We start from the raw sequence: 15465 nt of genomic DNA, 5'->3' as shown, positions 1-15465 counted from the left end.
TCTCTCCACGTTCCAACTGTCACCTCCTGTGATGCTATTTATGGCTCTTCCTGTGAGAGGCACAATTTGGTAGCAGCTGAAGTGTTTTATAGAAATTAATATAATTTCAAACCCTCCAACTGTACCTGCTTAGCAGGTACCCTACATGTTTTTGGGGTACTGTAAAACCAGCGGTAGCTATGAAACTTAAAGGGGTCTATGTGTCAAGACAATTTTAGATTAAAACTGGGTCATTTCCCCTGCACCAATTCTACCCCATCTGCCCAGTTAGCACCTATGGGGGGTGTCAGTAGGGGGCGTTGGGGAGGAGTTACATGGTGCACAGATTATAACTGTATGTATCACATTCTGTGTCTCTGCCCCAGCTTGCACCGTATGGAGAGTCAGTAGAAGGCGTTGGGGAGGAGTTAGCACAGATTATAATGACGTCTTACATATTGTGTCTCTATGCGCCATTCTTTTCCCCTTTTATTTGCCCTTAAAAATCCTCCACTTTTTTTCTACGTTGATATGATAGTATCATGAGATATTAAGTGTTTTAATCAATCTACAGTAGTACTTCAGGCTTTAATGTAGCTATTGTTTGTTTTTAAAAATACAATATATTGGGTTTATGACAGGTCAAGACTTTTCCTGGGACTTTGCAGACCAACAAAGAGGGCTTATTTGGGGGGGCGGGGGGGCTATCACTGAGGGCCCACTAAAAGTGACATATGTTTTGCATTTACTGTAATTGTATGTTCTTGTAATTATCTTTTTCTGTAATCTGAAACACTGTATTTTTATATATATTAAACAATTCTTTAATAAGTAATACTTTTGGGCTCTGAATGAACTGTTGCACGCTCTGGAGAAAGTATTTACATTTTCGGACACATTTTGCTACAACAGATTTTTGGGGGGCTAAGTGCATAGTTTTCTCTGTAATAAACAGGGACCTAGGACCCTGGCAGATATATATTAATTACATATTTTGCATATTTCTTGGTTTGTGGAAGTGGATGTATGTATGTATGTATGTACAGTATGTATGTCCTTTTTTATATAGCGCCAAACGTGTACTCAGCGCTTCCCAAAGAATACAGTACAGGGAATTATTAATAATGCAATAAGCGCAGAAAAATCAGACAATAGGAAAGGACATCCCTGCCCCGAAGAGCTTACAATCTAAGTGGTATGATAGGAAACTTACAGAGACAGCAGGTGAGGGAATAAGTGTTGTAGAGGGCAGTGCTTGGTCACAATGGTTGGTAGGAGTGACTAAGTGTGGGATAATAGCCATGAGTTCAGGCTATTGGGATGTCTGATTTGTGAGGCGAGTTTTAAGGTTATTCAGAATTAAATTAGATACTGTAGGTTAACACCATTAGCAGGGGTCAGAGGTAGCAAGGAGGCGTGGATGAGAGCAGGTGTGTACATGGCTGGGTCTGGCATAGGTCTGATCGCAACCAAGTAAAGGGTTAATATTTACTGATTGAAAGTACCTTGTGCAAGAGAAAGGTGAGTTGGCTAGAGTAGCCGTGTGTATTAACCATGGCTGGATATCTAAGTCACGTGCTCATTTGATTGCCTTCCTCTGGATCAGTATACTGTAAGTACGGATATAGAATAAAGTATCTGCTGTCTAAATTTAGCATAGTTTGAACTTGATGGACGTATGTCTTTTTTCAACCTCATCTACTATGTAACTATGTAACTATGTAACTATGTGTGCTGTTCGTGAAAGATGGTATATGGGGACAGATTGAGGGGAGATATTGCTCATTTGAGCGTGAAAAGTGGGCCAGCTTGAGAGCTGTGTATTAACCCTTGTCCCGTATGCAGGTAACGTGCTCACAGGTGTACCGTACTTGACGGCCCCCAATGTTTTTTTGACTGGGATAAGGTGCACAGGTTATGGGACTCTTATAAGAATTGCTTGGAAGGAAATGTGCCCGCATCCTGCCCAGAGTAGACGAACACGTGTTACAGATGCAGCCACGAGTATTAGAACTCTGCCCGGGAGATTCTGGGGCAGTCTCACAGTAAATGCCCCAACATTTCTGTGAGATTCTTAATGGCCCATCGGATTAACACAGCAGGGAGTCCCTGCATTTACTGTGAGACTGCCCCAGAATCTCCCAGAATTTCCCAGGTATGTGTTCTAATTCTGGTGGCTGCATCAGTACCTACAGTATTTTTATGTGAAAAATGTTGGGGTGGGGGGAGGGGGAGGGGGGCTGGGGAAGCTGTGTTTTTAGTAGGGGTGAATTACTAGTGTTAATGTTGGGGAGGGGGGAGGGGGGCTGGGGAAGCTGTGTTTTTAGTAGGGATGAATTACTAGTGTTAATGTTGGGGAGGGGGAGGGCGGCTGGGGAAGCTGTGTTTTTAGTAGGGATGCATTACTAGTGTTAATGTTGGGGAGGGGGAGGGCGGCTGGGGAAGCTGTGTTTTTAGTAGGGATGAATTACTAGTGTTAATGTTGCTGGATGTTTTTGTTACATTTTATTTTCCTGTCATCTGGGGAGAGTTACGAGTTCTGTGAAACTCCATTGATGTCTATGATACCTACAACTTCCTGTAACATAAATTACCAAAGTGACAACATAGCAGCTTCCTGTTCTACTTTATTTTGAACATCCATAACTTCAATAGACATTTAAAAACACTAAAAAAACACTGTTAAAATAAACAAATTGATTAGGAAGAGTACTTAGAATCATTTTTAAGATGTAACTGGCCTTTAACTACACAGGGACAGAACTAAAATGAGGCTATTGTAAACGAGACAGCTAGTCTAACAGAACTAAATATTATATGGAGTAAATTAATTTATGTCTGTACACAGATTAAGTTTCTAATACAGATTATGAATGACACAGAAGACCTTCTTGAAAATAATCAACATTTCCGGGGTACTAGATCATGCAAGTCTTGAGCAGAATGAACGCAAATTGCATCATTTTTATCTTGCGCCTTTGCGCACATTCTTGGATCATATTCTTGGCTCCAAGATGTGCGCCATGTGCATCAGCGTCTAATACCTTTTTGAACAACAATTTTTCGCAAATGTAGACACAAAATAAGTTATGGTGAGTAAAATAGTGACACAAATCCTATACCGTGCAGTGTACGGCCAATAAAAATACTAATTGTGAGCACATTCACATGTCTCAAACAGGTCTGCAACCCTGACTATGTCTTAGCATACAGTGCTTCCACTACAGCCAGGGATTCTGGGGAAGTACATGCAAATGAGCACACAGTATCACTTTTTGCCTCTTGCATTTACTTTACTCTGACATTTCTCTCCATACATTTATGGGGTTCTGCACTAAATTCTACCTGCTGCAAAGCTGCGGTAAAATCAGTGCAAATTGTTCCTTTAGTATAGCTGGTGCGATTAGTTTGCACTAGTTTCCCCCAGTTGTGCAGCTGGGAGACTTTTAATACCCTCCATTGAGTCCGAGAAGGACCTGGAAGTGGTTGAATAAGGTATCCCACATTTCTTAGGATAGACAATGATATCCTAAAAAGGAGAAGGAAACAAGGGATATGCTGGGATCTGCGGCTCCCAGCAGGTAGCAGTCTGTAACAAGTGATCCTGGCCTGTACTTGGACTTCTACTGCATATGTTTTTAGGGATTGAATTGCAGCAGAGGCAGAACAAGGTATTTTTGCGCCAAGGTCAAGTGCCACCAATTCCCCCCCCCCCCCCTCCTCCCTCTCCCCCTCCTACCTCCCCCCCTCCTCCCTCCCCCCTCCTCCAGTTTATAGAACCCCCTCTTTCTTTCTCCTCTCTCTCCCTTACTGTACCTCTCTTGTCCCCATTTCCTCTCTCCTCCCCCCTCTCTCTCCCCCCTTTCTCTCTCCACTGCCTTCTCTCCGCCACCTTTCACACTCCCCCATTCCCTCTCTAGCCCCTTCTCGCTTCCCTTTTCCCTCTCCCACCTCCTCCATTATCTCTCTCCCCCATTCTCTCTCTCCCTCCATGATCTCTCTCTCTCTCTCTTTCTCTCTCTCTCTACTTCTTCCCCTCTCTCTCCATTCTCCCCTCTCCCCCTCATTTAACAGCCCCTACCTGTGGAGCAGGGGGAGGGGGTCTGTTCTGGCGGGGGACACCGGAATTTGTGACCCAACTCCGTCTTACTCCGACAGACCTGCACTCCCTAAGATGCTGCGCCCGGGGAGGCAGCCCTGCTCACCCCCCTAGTTCAGCATCTGACTGCAGATATACAATAAGTAACCAGCATCCATCCAAATGTGAGGAATAATCCATGCCCGTTTGTTTCTTTCTCTGGTCACAGCATCTAAAAAGGCAGTCTGCAAAGTACAGGAAAGACCACAACTATTCCACGAAAGCAGCAGAACGGGCTGAGAACTTCAAGAAGAACCGCTACAAAGACATATTGCCTTGTGAGTTTGGAATTTCTTTCCTTTTCTAGAATGAACACATCACATTTTTACTACCAGAGGGACCTGCAACATAGTGGAGTCCTTGGGAGCTATGTACTAAGCCAGTGGTGCTCAACTCCAGTCCTCAAGATCCCCCAACAGGTCAGGTTTGAAGAATATCCCAGTTTCAGCAAAGGTGGCTCAATCAGTGGTGCAGTCTTCGGCTGAGCCACTGATTGAGCCACCTGTGCTGAAACAGGGATGTCCTTATAACCTTACCCTTTGGTGGTCCTTGAGGACTGGAGTTGGCAACCCCTGGTGTAACTGAGAGAAACCAGAGAGGCTGCGGTGTACAGAGATTCTGCCCTGTTCCCTGTTGGTTACTTCTGCAACGGCAAAATCCAGTGCTCTCTGTCTGCAGTGTCAGGTGAAGCACCAGGTGTAGAAAAAAGGTGCAACAGGGTATGGTTTGGTTCTACCCACAGGGATTAGCAATGAATCTCAACACAACGCAACCTCTCTGAGCCTTCTAGTTTTATCCTAAAAACTGGACAGGGGGTGAATGGTGAATGTAGCTTTGGTGGCTGTGTGAATGTGTTAGTGTGCCACAGAAATGTGTGTTAAGGGAGAGCTTTGTGCTTTATATCTGTATGTATCCCTACTTTCATTAATAATTTACTAACCCCCCCTACACATAGCTGTCAAATGGAGGAAGTTTGAGGTTTCTGGACCAAAGAAATGACAATTGTCCATTAAAGTCTATAAGACCACTGATGGTAGAAGGGAGTGAGGCTGCCTTCCAATCCTTGTAAGGTCCCTATGCAACATGCAGTGAAGCCTCTTCCTTGTGCGGGAGAAGATTTTAGTCCCAATCATTTGAATGAAGATGAACTCTTCTCCAGCACTGGGAAGCCCTGATATACTGCACCTATTAAAATCAGGGGTACCTATAGTACAGTGTCGGGCAACTCCAGTGCTCTAGGGCCACCAACAGGTATAAAACCAGTAAAAAAAGAATTGCACCTGGTTTATCAAGAGGAAAAACTCCAGTTTCTTTAATGGGGTTCTAGGACCAAAGTTTACAAATGGCAGTGACATGTTGAGGGTTTACATCTGGGTTATTAATGCTGAGACTTGGGAGGGGTTTGATTTCTTCTAGCTGCTCCATTTGGTCTGATGTCACAGTTTGTTCAACAAGAGTTTGCACAGGCAAAGGCCCCCTCCCCTTATCTTTATAGGCTCTCTGAGAAGGACACGGTTGAATACGGGTAAAGAAAACACTTGATTGACAAACATTTCCCCACTCAGAGAGCAAAACTAAATGAAAATAGTAATTCATTTCCAACACAACAAACAAATCCACATCTTTACTTTTAGCACAGATAGATTTGGTTAAGGAAGCCAATCAAATTGTCAAATTGCTTATGAAAGTGTTTTTTTTTTAATTTTTGGCCAGCTTGTATGAAATTGCACAATTAGTAAAAAAAAAAACCTTTAACTAAATCTACACGTATTTTTCTACTACAGTTGACCACAGCCGCGTGGAACTATCATTGATCACGTCAGACGATGATTCCGATTACATCAATGCCAGCTTCATTAAGGTAAAGTGTGTTCTGTATAATATATGAGGGTCTGGGGTAACCCAAGAATATGGAACAATTGGATTCATTTTACTCCCCTTTGCTGCCAGAGGGACAGCAAACTCTCATAACAGAGGGGGCTATCGTGACACCCCTTAAATCTGCACGGGTTTATCTATCAAGACAATTCTGAAGCATGTCTGCATGCATCTATACGTGTGTATATACAGTATATAATTAGATATACATAATCTTAGCAATCTCAAACCAAGATCCACCATATTATGTATTTATATATTTAATTGTCCCAACTGAAGCACTACTGGGAAAGTGACCTCTTGTTATTGTGTGTTTGAGTGTAGGTAGTCCTGGTGCTGCTACTTCAGGGAGAATTCCCCAGCTTCCTTCTCTTCTATTTTATAGTGGATATATATATAGATATAGATTTAGAGATAGATACAGAGATAGATACACAGTGTTCAAGAAAAAAGGGATCGCGTTCATTTTTCATCATATTTTATATATTTCTCTCTCAATCCCCATAAAAATGTGCACAATTGTAGGTCTGTTATGTAGATTAGTACTATATAAGAAGCACCATGTAGACAATCAACTGATGTTAACTAAATTGGTGTCACTGTATTATGTCAACAAGTAATAGATATAGGGTGACCAGATCTTCAAAAGTAAAAACTGGGTCACATAAAAAAATTATTTAGAAAACAAATTACATCACCAACTTCTCCCCTTTCTCTCTCCGTCCCCTCCCCCCCCCTTTCGATGTCACACACACACACACACACACACACACACACACACACACACACACACACACACACACACACACACACACACACACACACACACACACACACACTCCATCATTCCTCCATTCTCTCGCCCATCACTGCATTCTTGCTCCTCTATCTCCATTCTATTTGTCCCAACCCTCCTTTCGCTCTCCCCCATCCGTCCATACTATTTCTTCTCCCATCCCTCCATTCTCTCTCTCTCTGTCTTTCCACCATTTCTGAATTCTCTCCTCCTCATCCTTTCTCGCCTTCGTTTTTAAAAGAGGAGATTGCATTTTGACACATCATTTTCAATTACACTAATAATTAGACACTTTTAATTCACTGTGTATATTTTCCATATATTCACTTTTATATTGGATTTGTGTGTGTGTATGTGTGTTCTTTTCATTTAGTGCTCAACCTGAAACACAACTGGGCGAAATATTATGTATACAGTACATACAACAAAATAAAGGTGTCGTAATGCCATAGAATGGTTCAAGAAATCTACTACTGTATATGTCGAAAAAGTTAAATACTCCAATGTACATATAGAAAACTGTATTGATTAAAGCCAAAACCTTATGTTGTTTTAAATAGGTCAAAGTCCAGTCTCTGTATGGAAAAACTGTAGAGGTAGAGAAAAAGCCTTGGTGCTGCTCCTTCAGGGAGAATTCCCCAGCTTCGCGTATGCTCAAATTCACTATAAAATAGAAGAGCACACAGAGACAACTCACATAGTGTATACAATTTATTCCAAAAAATATATGTTAAAAGATAACTGAAGAATGAAAGCACTTCCTACTAAAGGCACATAAACCCCAGTCAAGCAATCAGTAAGAGACCCAGCAAACCTCTAGACACAAGCCACATGCTGTGTAATCTGTCCTGGCATCTCTCCCGGCAAGTGAAGAAAGCAAACTTATCAACAGTGGCGCTCTAAAAATATCATATATAATACAACCTGCCTTAAACAAAATCTTACTGTGAGTAAAATAAAAATGTGATACTAATACAAACATATGATGGATGCCGCTGTAACCCAGTGTGGGATCGTTCTCTCAATCCCGTGAAGAGTGAAGAGTTGTCGGTCATCGGGAAGCGCAAGCCATGTAAAACAGAAAAAATACTCTGATGGTGCAATAAATGTGATAATTGTGTGAGATAATACTCAAGACTCAGTGTGCAAAATACTCACAAACAGAGTAGTGTTCACGTAAAGGTATCTTTGAATGGCAGCCCGTCAGTGCACAAAAGAACCGGACATAGTGCAGACTGTATGGAAAATTTATAAAAGGTAAGTGTAATACAATGCACTCACATGGTTTAAAAACTCCTGAAGAAACCGAGTGCGGTGAAACGCGTAGAGTGACGCTGACCAGTAAGATCCACAAGCGACCGGAGCCCCTGAGAGCGGATGACGTCATTTCCGGTTTCCGGTTTGGGTGAGACGCATCAGTGACACGCACACGGTGAGACACAGGGGAGGCAGAGAGATCACTCTTTCCACTGCTGAGATCCGTTTCGCGAGATCTAAACGCTTGTAAACTTTTTAAACCATGTGAGTGCATTGTATTACACTTACCTTTTTATAAATTTTCCATACAGTCTGCACTATGTCCGGTTATTTTGTTATTTACTAAGGTCACTAGAGCTTATAATGCCACTGAGAGCACCATCTCTGACGGGCTGCCATTCAAAGATACCTTTACGTGAACACTACTCACTCCATGTTTGTGAGTCTTGAGTATTATCTCACACAATTATCACATTTATTGCACCATCAGAGTATTTTTTCTGTTTTACATGGCTTGCGCTTCCCGATGACCTACAACTCTTCATCTCTCCCGGCAGCCTGGGCTTTCCTCCATTCCTTCGCACTACAGCGCTTCTGCCGGGAGATGACATCACTTCATGGATGGTCTGCCAGGCAACTCAGACGGTAGTTAATTCACCTTACACATTTTGTGAAGATATCTCACTTCCTTGGGGGCATTTAGGTAGGTGCTGCAGTGCGGGCTCTGTCCAGAGCTACTTATACTCGTATTAACCCTTGCATCACTCAAAATATACCTGGATAGGTTAAAGGTTATTGGCTTACTAATGCAATGAAGGATAACTGCAGATAGCCCATTTCTGAATTCATTGGCATACCTCAAATACAAAAATACCAATCACTTATATACCACTGTGTATACATATCTATTCATGGTGCTTGTTTATATATGTATAAAATTAGGAAACGGAGAGGTGCAGTAAATATATGAGTAAATAATTCAATCATTATGCATTACAATTATAATAAAATACTCTTGTATAAATACAACACAAAACCAATACATTATAACTGTCAAAACGATTATAACTACACTTTCAACATTTGGAAAAACAACCCCTTTACAGAGAATATTGTTGTGCGGTGGCGATTTATTGATGATATTGTTTTTACCTGGAAGGTTGGGGAAGATGAGCTGGAACAATTTTTAACAAGTCTTAATGATAATACTTTTGTTTTGTCCTTTACCTCCACATTTAATAAAAAGAAGATTGAATTCCTAAATGTAGAACTTTTTCAAGTAGGAGATTTATTTATATAATATTTTACCAGGAAGTAATACATTGAGAGTTACCTCTCGTTTTCAAGTATGTCCTGGGCACAGAGTTAGGACAAATAATACATGGTTACAAATACAGTTACATAAATGAAGAGGGTATACATTATATACAAGACATTGCATGCACAGTTAAAGAAAATATATATTATGGGCGAATGAGACAGTTACAGACCAGATTAAAATGTGAGACAGCCTTAGATTTGAAAGAACTTAAACTGGTGGTGGATGTGAGAGTCTCTGGTAGGTTGTTCCAGTTTTGGGGTGCAAGGTAAGAGAAGGAGGAGCGGCCGGATACTTTGTTGAGCCTTGGGACCATGAACAGTCTATTGGAGTCTGATCTCAGGTGATAAGTGCTGCATGTGGTAGGGGTGAGGAGCTTGTTCAGGTAGCTGGGTAGCATGCCCATAAAGAATTTAAAGGCAAGACAGGAAAGGTGAACTTTGTGCCTAGACTCTAGTGATGACCAATCTAGTTCTTTGAGCATTTCGCAGTGATGTGTGTTGTAGTTGCATTGGAGAAAAAAACGACAAATTGAATTGTAGAGGGTGTCAAGTTTGCTAAGGTGGGTTTGAGGAGCCGAGCCATATACTATGTCTCCATAGTCAATAATTGGCATTAGCATCTGCTGTGCAATACGCTTTCTGACCAGGAGACTTAGGGAGGATTTGTTCCTGTAAAGTACCCCTAGTTTGGCATACTGCTGCGGCACAGTTTATTCGAGCATTTGCCCGTTCTGTGCCGCAGCAGTAGCCTGGCGCGCGCCCGAGTGTGACGGGCGCGCGCCGAAGCAGCGGAAGAGCGCCCTCCGATCGGGGCGCTCTCCCTACCGCTGCCGGGTCCGCCGGGTCCCCCGGAACCCCCTGCCGCTGTCCCGCGATCGCGGGACACCAGGGCTCCCTCGGGGAGCCCCTGGACACGCGTGCAGGGGGCGCACGCTCCCGATGACGCGTGACCGCGCGTCTATGACGCGCGGCACGCCGAGGGGCGGCCACTAGCAAGCCGGGAGATTTCCCGGCTTGCGGTACCAACCACACTTCAATAAAGTGTGTCGGTAGTGTAGGTCTTGGTTGTCAGGGTATCAATGTGCAATCCGAATGTTAAGTGGAAGTCAAACCATAAGCCCAGGTATTTAAAACTAGTGACAGGGGTTAGGGTGGTGTTAGTGTTGGTTCTAATCTGGAGCTCAGTCGCTGGAAGCTTTACAAATGTAGCATTGGTCCCAAATACCATTGTTACAGTCTTGTCAGTGTTTAAAAACAGTTTGTTTTGGGAAATCCAGTTTTCGAGTCTCAAAAAGTCAGACTGAAGTATCTGTTGAAGGTCAGAGAGGCTATGGCTTTGTGCATATAGGATTGTGTCATCTGCATACATGTGTATTGAGGCTTCCTTACAAGCTGTGGGAAGATCATTAATGAACACTGAGAAGAGTAGGGGACCCAGAACAGAGCCTTGCGGGACACCACAGGTGATATCCAGGGGGTCGGAGTTAGAGCCTGAGATGGTCACATGTTGGGATCTTCCTGATAGGTAGGACTGAAACCAGTTTAAAGCATGCTTCCCTATTCCAGAGCTCTGGAGTTTGTTAAGCAGGATAGCATGATCAACTGTATCAAAAGCCTTTGCAAAATCTAGGAATACTGCACCAGTGAGTTGTCCCCGTTCCATTCCACACTGGATTTCATTGCAAACTTTTAGCAGGGTAGTTACGGTAGAGTGTTTGGGACGAAAGCCAGATTGGAATTGGCTAGGGAAATTTATCTTGGTATAGTAATCGCTTAATTGGGAGTGGACACATTTTTCCATGACTTTGGATAGAATTGGGAGAAGTGAGATTGGTCTGTAGTTTGAGACAGTGTTTTTGTCCCCACTTTTGAAGATTGGGACAACTCTGGCAGTTTTCCAGGTCTTAGGGATATGGCCTGCAGACAGGATAGAGTTGACTATGGAAGCAATTGGTTTGGCAATGGCTGGGGCACCAAGTCGTAGGAACCTAGATTGTAGCAAGTCAGGTCCGCATTGGCTGCTTAGTTTTAGTTTGAGGAGCGCTTGTGTAATCTCCTCTTCAGATACTGGGCCAAATTGAAAATTGTGGGCAGTGTTGGGAGGGGGTGGGGCTATGTGGGCACTCCCAGGATGAGATTCAGGTTTGTGGTTTGGGCTGCGTTTTGCTAATAAGTTAGTGGCACACCCCACAAAGTAATCATTGAATGCATTTGCAATGTCAGTGGGGTTTGTCAGAGTAATATCCCCCTTAGTGATATTACTTGGTTGTTGATGGTTAGGAGGCTGGAATATATTGTTGATAACCTTCCAGAAGTTAGCTGGGTTTGATGTATTCTGGAGGAGATTGTCAGAGTAATATTGTGCTTGCGTGTCTTGTTTGCCTTGTGCACATGTTCTGCAGGCATCTGTAGTGATTGAGTTCCTTGGTAGTGCCAGTTACTTTGTAGCTTTTCCACAAGGTATCCCTGAGCTGGTAGAGTGCTATAAGGTCAGGTGCAACCCATGGAAGGTGGGCCCCCCGTACCCTTATTTTGCGTAGTGGAGCATGGGTATCACAGAGTTTTAAGAACTCGGATTGGAAATAGTCGAGCGCAGAATCAGGGTCAGGAATTAAATCGATTCTGTGCCATGGGCAGTTGGTAAGGTCATCCAGAAACTGTTGTGGGTTAAAGTTTCTAAATGTTCTAGTGAGGAGAACTTTAGGGCTTGAATGGGGCGTTTTAATTTTCCTTACACAGTACACTATTGCATGGTCACTGAAAATGTCAGGAAGGATGCCAGAGGATTGGATTCTGCTGGGGTTTGAGGAGAGAATCCAGTCTAGCAAGGAATGGTTATGTGATTTCAGGTTTGTCTTTGTGGGTTGGGAAATGAGTTGTGATAGGTTAAGTGACTTGAGTTGTATCTGGATTTTATGGTTTTTAGGGTCAAGCCAGTTGAAGTTGAAATCCCCAAGAACTAGCAGCTCACTCTTCTCGTTCAGAGAGGAAATGGAGCCAAGAAACTGGGTGATATCAGCCAGGGATTATAGAGGGGCTTTAGGGGGGTGGTAGATGCCAGCGAGCAAGATGGGCTTAGAAAAGGGGAGGCAGATTTTGCCAACTAGAATTTCAAAAGAAGGTGAGCTTGGGGGGCAATTTAACAGTGTAAATTGTAATATGTCTGCAATATAAAATAACACCCCTCCTCCTCTCTTGAACCTATCACTCCTAAAAATGGAGTATTCCTGAATGGCGATATTTGCATCAGGGGTTTTATGGGTTAGCCATGTTTCTGTAAGAACGATGGCTTTGGGTTTATGCATAATGCACCATGCCCTTAGTTCGTCCAGTTTGGGCAGCAGGCTATTTATATGGGCGACAGATAGCCCTTTTTGGAATTTGAAGGGGGTATTCTCAGGGGTGTGGGACAGATTTGAAATGGGAGGACCTGGGTTAGGTTCAATATCACCTGCTAAAGAGAGTAATAGTATGAGCAGAAATTTGGGTAGTTGTTTGCAAGTTGTAAATTTGTGGTGTTTGCCATTAGAGTGAGCAGTGGTTGGTGTGCTGGTTTTTAGGGTTCTCCACCAACATTCCGTAGATAGTGAAAGGCTTTTGAGTAGTCCAGGGTGTATGGTGATGTTGGGTGTAGGCCAGGATGGAGGAGTTTGTAGTGGATAGAGGGAGTAACATCTCCATGAAGCCAGGAGAAAGAAAAAAGTTAAGATATATTGCAGGTTCATGGTGCCAGAGGTAGGCAGTGCTGCATGGACCTGTTGTGAGCGAAGTGAGTGTGTGCAGACTAAACAGCAGGGGTGTGCCTGTTCCTTGTCAAATGTTTTGCTGCATTGCAATGCTAGAGTCAGTTCTGGGTTTCTGTGGGCTGAGTTGGTGTGGGAGTTATTTTTGTGCAGTCAGTTTTGGGAGAGGCTGCAGTGAAATAAGTTGTAAAGGGGTGTGGGGTTAAAATATGCAGGCTAACAAGCATGGGATCAAAGTGTGGACATATAAGCTCACCGTTTGTTGCCTTGAGTAAAAGTTTGCAGAAAGGATGCAGTCCCCAGTCACCTCTAGTTAAACTATAGTCTAACTATTATTGTCACTTTAAATGCATCACTCTTAAGATGCCAATGCTACCTTGCCAATGCAAGCGGGATATGTGTTTTATACAGCTAAAGTAGTCACATGACCCTTCCCCCGCCCCAATAAATCAGCTTGTTCCAGTTGGTCAATTAACAGCAAACAGTTGAGGGGGAAAAAAACCACATTTTGATATTCAAACATACCAAGAGAAATCAATAGTACAAGCCAGGAGGGTAATTCTTTCAAAACAGGAGATGGAGCTATTTACTCTAATCTGGATAGGAAAGACGTAGATTGTAATTACTTTTTTGAAGCCACTTGTAGCCACAATCCCAAATGGATAGAAAATATTCCCTATGGCCAATTCCAAACGATAAGGAGAAACTGCACAAGGGATAGCGATTATAGTGAAAATGCAGGAATTCTGGCCAAACGCTTTGAGGATAAACTTGATAAAAACTAAGTAATATAGGAATCTTGGAAGCTGAATCATTGAACAGGGAAACACTTCTGAGATACAATGAGAAAAATAAAAAATCACATGGTTATGATAGCAGGATGGTACCATTTATCATTTAGATACAATATAGCAACTTCATTCATTAATAAAGGCATATGTAGACACTGGCATATCCTACAGAATAACCCAGTTCTGAAGGATATTATTCCAGAAGCCCTGAAAGTGATCTACAGAAAAATTAAGAATCTCAAAAATTTACTAGCACCTACAGTACTTAGGAAGAAAGATGAAAAACATTCATACAGTATCATGGTTATACAAGAGACTTGCCGTGTTTTACTTGCTGCTTTACTGACCCACAAAATAAAGTTATTTCCACTAATGAGCAACAGCTTTAAATAAAATATTTTATATACTGCAGAAGTAATTTTGTGGTATATTTAATTGAATGCCTGTGTATATTGCTCTATGTAGGGAGAACTAAAGGACCCTGCGGGAGAGATTTTTAGAACATAGAAGGAATATCATCAGTTTGTATGGGGTATATATATATATATATATATATATATATATATATATATATATATATATATATATATATGCAAATACAACTGTATGCTCATCTGCATGTCTTAGGCAGGTCTGCAACCCCGCCTTTGCCCATTATCACCCAGCATACAGCACTTCCACTGCAGCAAGGGATTCTGGGAAATGCATATATATATATATATATATATATATATATATATATATATATATATATATATATATATATATATATATATATATATATTTTTTTTTTTTTTTTTTTTTTTATTTATAAAAATGTTTTACCAGGAAGTAATGCATTGAGAGTTACCTCTCGTTTTCAAGTATGTCCTGGGCATAGTTAATATGACAAATAATACATAGTTACAAATACAGTTACATAAATGAACAGGGTATACATTATATACAAGACATTGCATGCACAGTTAAAGAAAGTATATATTATGGGCGTATGAAACAGTTACAGACCAGATTAAAGTGTGAGACAGTCTTAGATTTGGAAGAACTTAAACTGGTGATGGATATGAGAGTCTCCGGTAGGTTGTTCCAGTTTTTCTAGTTAGTGCATTCATTCTTTGGTTATCTTTTAATATATACAGTATATATATATATATTGGAATAAATTGTATACACTATGTGAGTGTTCTCTGTGTGCTCTACTATTTTCTAGTGATATATATATGTGCGTGTATGTATATGAGCATATATATATATATATATATATATATATATATATATATATATATATATATATTGTGACAAACGGCTTACTCTGGGCTCCGTCGTTTGTCCGGGACTGTTTAGAACACGGTCTTTTAGGGTAGGTTAAATGATGAGGCGTCACGTACTGTTCCTTTAAACAGGCTATGCCTGGTTTATTCAGTCCCAGGCACTGAGACTGCCACAGTGCATACAACAGAAAACAGATCAAAACAAAAGCTGCTCACCTGAGCGATAACTTAACTTAGATATCCCTGACTCAAGGTTGGAAGTGGCTTTTCCACTCCCAACAACAAAACAAGG

The 15465-nt window shown here is 41.8% G+C and overlaps 1 protein-coding gene across 3 annotated transcripts in view; it reads left to right on the top strand.

Moving 5' to 3' along the window:
* Positions 1-15465, top strand: part of PTPN22 (protein tyrosine phosphatase non-receptor type 22) — a 95936-nt gene that overhangs the window by 28442 nt on the left and 52029 nt on the right. For all 3 annotated transcript variants that reach the window (XM_075615306.1, XM_075615305.1, XM_075615304.1), the window contains exons 2-3: positions 4287-4395; positions 5902-5978. In XM_075615306.1, the coding sequence (XP_075471421.1) occupies positions 4287-4395; positions 5902-5978 (186 nt within the window). The remainder of the gene's footprint in view (positions 1-4286; positions 4396-5901; positions 5979-15465) is intronic.

The sequence above is a fragment of the Ascaphus truei genome, chromosome 9 (assembly GCF_040206685.1).
Source record: "Ascaphus truei isolate aAscTru1 chromosome 9, aAscTru1.hap1, whole genome shotgun sequence".
Classification (NCBI taxonomy): Eukaryota; Metazoa; Chordata; class Amphibia; order Anura; family Ascaphidae; genus Ascaphus; species Ascaphus truei.
The sequence above is the reverse complement of the archived record's forward strand: the minus strand, read 5'-3'. Positions and strand labels throughout refer to the sequence as shown.